The sequence below is a fragment of the Lotus japonicus genome, chromosome 1 (genome assembly GCF_012489685.1).
Source record: "Lotus japonicus ecotype B-129 chromosome 1, LjGifu_v1.2".
NCBI classification, from domain to species: Eukaryota; Viridiplantae; Streptophyta; class Magnoliopsida; order Fabales; family Fabaceae; genus Lotus; species Lotus japonicus.
In genome coordinates, this window is record NC_080041.1 from 96,326,251 (window position 1) to 96,329,925 (window position 3,675).

Sequence of the window (3,675 nt, forward strand, 5' to 3'; positions counted from 1 at the left end):
ATGGCTCGTTTCTCTCCGAAGTTCAACACTGAGGGCGACGGGAAAAAATGGGGCGGTGCTGAGAACCAAACCGAGGGCGCTCAGGCCCCCAAGAGGAGGAGATTAGTCAAAGTCTCCTCCGTCGCCTCGGGGTCTTCAGTCGCCGGCTCCTCCAACACCGGCGCTCAATCCACCGCTGCCGCCGTGTCCAAAGGCAAGAATGCTGCCGCCACTGCTACCATTACAAGCTCCAAGTCTCCGACTGGCGGGACGAACCAACTCCCTGCCGCCGAAGCTTCCGCCGCCACGGCCACCGAGTCTGCCACTGTCACAGCTCCTGATTTTGCTACCGCTGGAACAGCCACAACTGCCGCCTCTAAGTCCGCCATTATAGGCGCCACAACCACAACTGTTGACCTGTCATCAACTGCTGGCACAACCACTAACACTTCTCAACCCTCTGCTGACGCTTCCGCCGGGGAAAAAGAAAGGGAAAAAGAAAAAGAAAACCCCAAGTCTCCCCCTCGCCAAGTCACACCTCCTAGCCCGCCTCCCACGAATGATGGGCGTTCCATGCCTTCCCCGCCTCGTCAAGAAGAAAGACCCTCTCCTGATGCCGCCACTACTTTCGAAGCAGCCCAGATTGAGCAAGCCCCTGGCAACAGAGGTGGTTCTTCTAGCCACTTCAACATGCTACCCAATGCCATTGAGCCCTCAGAGTTCTTGCTCACCGGCCTCAACCGCGACGTCATAGAAAAAGAAGTGTTGAGTCGAGGCATTAACGAGACCAAGGAGGAGACCCTTGCTTGTCTTCTATGCGCTGGGTGTATCTTTGCCCACGCGTTTGACAATTTCAACGCCGCCGCTGCTGAAACTGAACGGTTGAAGGCTGAGAGTGCCCAGCACCAAGAAGCCGTTGCCACTTGGAAAAAGCGCTTCGACAAACTGTTGGAGCAAGCGAGAAAGGAAAAAGTTCAAGCCGACAAGTTGATTGGCGCGGCGGGGAACAAGATCAGCGAGCGAAGGACCTGGCCGCCAAAGGCGAGGCGCTGGCTGCCAAGGAGTCAGAGCTTGAAATATTGGGCGCTGAACTGGAGTCAGCGAAGAAGGCGCTGGCGGAGCAGGAGAAGAAGTCTGCTGAGTCTTTGGCTTCAGTGAAGGCAGATCTGGAGGCGGTGATGCGAGCTACTTCTGAAGAGATCAAGAAGGCGGACGAGGCTCATGGGGCAGCCCTCTCCGCGAGAGATGCTGAGATTACTTCCCATCTTGCGAGAATCAAAGGGCTAGAGAGCGAGCTGTCGGTTGAGAAAGCCAAGGCCGCTGAGGCGAGGGAACAAGCCGCCGATATTGCCTATGACAATCGCGAGCGCGACTTCTACGTCGCTAAGGACCAGGCTCAACACTTGTTCCCGAATCTTGATTTTAGCGCCATGGGAATAATGAAAGAAATCACCGCTGAAGGACTAGTTGGTCCTGATGATCCTCCTTTGATTGATCAACACCTCTGGACCGCAACTGAAGAGGAGGAAGAAGAAACAGGAGAAGAAGAAAGAAATAATGAATAGTGTAACTTTAATTTTTACCTAGCCTTTACCGCCCTCTGTAATGCACTTTTCTATTATTTCCATATGTAAGTAACATTTTCGCCATTGCTTTTATATCGCTTTTAAATACTTTGTAAATTTTGTTGAATGATTGCGTTCGCCGTAAATCTTTTTTGTCGCCCCTTCGCAAATCGCCGCATTCTTATTGTTAAAAAATTTAAGAATGAATTTCATAGTTAAACGTCCCGACGCACCGGAGTAATAAAATACTCAACATCCTGAGTGACCAAGCACTCGCCTTCCACCTTATTCATTCGCCGACCTTATATCTCGCGCTATTTTTCACGCGTCATGTAATTGAATTACGCCTAACGATTTCGTGCATTAATTTTAACTAGGGCTTATTGCTTGACATTTCTCCGTCAAGACTTTTAAACATTTTCCACAAAGGGATAAATGGCCTCCATTCTTGAGGGCTTCGCCCGGGGCTTTGCCCGCTCGGGGCTTACAATGCTTGGGTCCCAATGGCCATTTGGGGGTCCCAAGACTTTTGCCTAGTTAACGGCGCTCGTCGTATTCTGGCGAGACTTACCCAACACATCGTTTACGGGACCGGCGATCACATCAGACTTTCCGGGGGGAGATTCCCAGGCGTCAAAGGCCATTTGTGGAATCGCCGCCACCTTCAGGGTTCCAGCAAGCCCCTTTGGGGATCAAGCTTGTCCCACCTAGTGATCGCCGTAATTCTTTACATCGATCGGCAATTCCGATCGTCAGGGAATCCCTGGAATCTTTGGACATGAATTTCATGAATTTTCATTTTATTGATGGAGCGCCTCGTTAAAAAACTCCTTTCGGAGAAAAAGAGCACGCTTTTGTCATGGCGATACATTGGAGAGTTTGGAGATATTTTTAGAGAAATTGAAGACATCTAACTTTGGAGAATTCATCTTGTTCATCAGAAGTTCTTCCTTGGAGCTTTCCACCTTTCCAGCTTTCTCGTCCACGATCAACTGTAATAATAGCGCAGGCTCAAACCGCTGAATGACCTGGGTAGTCGCCTTCCATCAAGCTCTTCCAAGTGATATGCCCCTGTACCAAAAACTTTGACAATGCGGTAGGGACCTTCCCAGTTCGGAGTCAGCTTGTTTCCTGGGGTTCCTGATCGCCACTTGAGGATCAGATCGCCAACTTGCATATCCCGGACGCGAACCCTGCTATTGTACTTGGCGGCCACGCACTGCTTCATCGCCGTCTCTCGAATGTGCGTCTCGTCACGCGTTTCAGACAAAAGATCCAACTCCATCGCCATATTTGCTTGATTCTCGCCCTCAAAATCCGGCTGAGTCCGCCATGTGAAATTGTCAATCTCCACCGGCAACATAGCATCTACCCCATAGGTCATCCTAAAGGGAGTTTCTCTTGTAGTAGATTGCTCAGTGGTGTTGTACGACCATAGTACCACAGGGAGTTCATCCAGCCAGGCTCCCTTAGCTTCCTCAAGCCGTCGCCTTAATCCGCGCAGAATCACCCTGTTTGCAGATTCTACTTGTCCGTTCGTTTGCGGATGCTCCATAGAGGCGAACCTCATCTGTATGCCCATTTCCTTGCAAAATTCCCTTGTGTGGTTGCTTGAAAACTGGGTCCCGTTGTCGGATACGATCGTCCTTGGGATCCCGAACCTGCAAACAATGCGCTTCCAGTAAAAGTTAACTATTTTTGCAGAGGTTATTTTGGCTAGGGGCTCAGCTTCAATCCATTTAGTAAAGTAGTCCACCGCCACTAATATAAACTTCATCTGTGACCTGGCGGTCGGAAATGGTCCTACCAAATCCACACCCCACATGGCGAAAGGCCATGGGGCGCTCATTGTTACCAGTTCCTTTGGCGGTGCCTTGGACAAATCCGCAAACACTTGACATTTTTTACACCGCTTCACAAAGTCCATACAATCCTTTCTGAGGGTGGGCCAGTAGAACCCCGCCCTTAACACCTTGCAGGCCAAAGACCTTCCCCCGATGTGGCTTGCACATACTCCTTCATGTACCTCAGACATTATCGCCTCATATTTCTCTGGCGGCACACACTTTAACAGCGGCGTCGAAAAACCACGGCGATACAAATGCCCGTCAATGAGAGTATAGTGGCTCGC

The 3,675-nt window shown here is 50.6% G+C and overlaps 1 protein-coding gene across 1 annotated transcript; it reads left to right on the forward strand.

The window, feature by feature from the left end:
• On the forward strand, window positions 1–1,958 carry LOC130713411 (uncharacterized). The gene is made up of 4 exons (XM_057563182.1): window positions 1–412; window positions 512–874; window positions 934–1,384; window positions 1,922–1,958. Exons 1-4 carry the CDS (start codon window positions 1–3, stop codon window positions 1,956–1,958), a joined length of 1,263 nt encoding a protein of 420 aa, XP_057419165.1.
• Window positions 1,959–3,675: the final 1,717 nt, after the last annotated feature.

Excerpts from the sequence above, each read along its gene's own strand:
- LOC130713411 (XM_057563182.1), top strand. The coding sequence starts at position 1 with ATGGCTCGTTTCTCTCCGAAGTTCAACACTGAGGGCGACGGGAAAAAA. Across the intron at positions 413-511 it reads TGACCTGTCATCAACTGCTG|TCACACCTCCTAGCCCGCCT; the intron begins GCACAACCACTA and ends CCCCTCGCCAAG. Across the intron at positions 1,385-1,921 it reads AAGGACCAGGCTCAACACTT|GGCTTATTGCTTGACATTTC; the intron begins GTTCCCGAATCT and ends AATTTTAACTAG.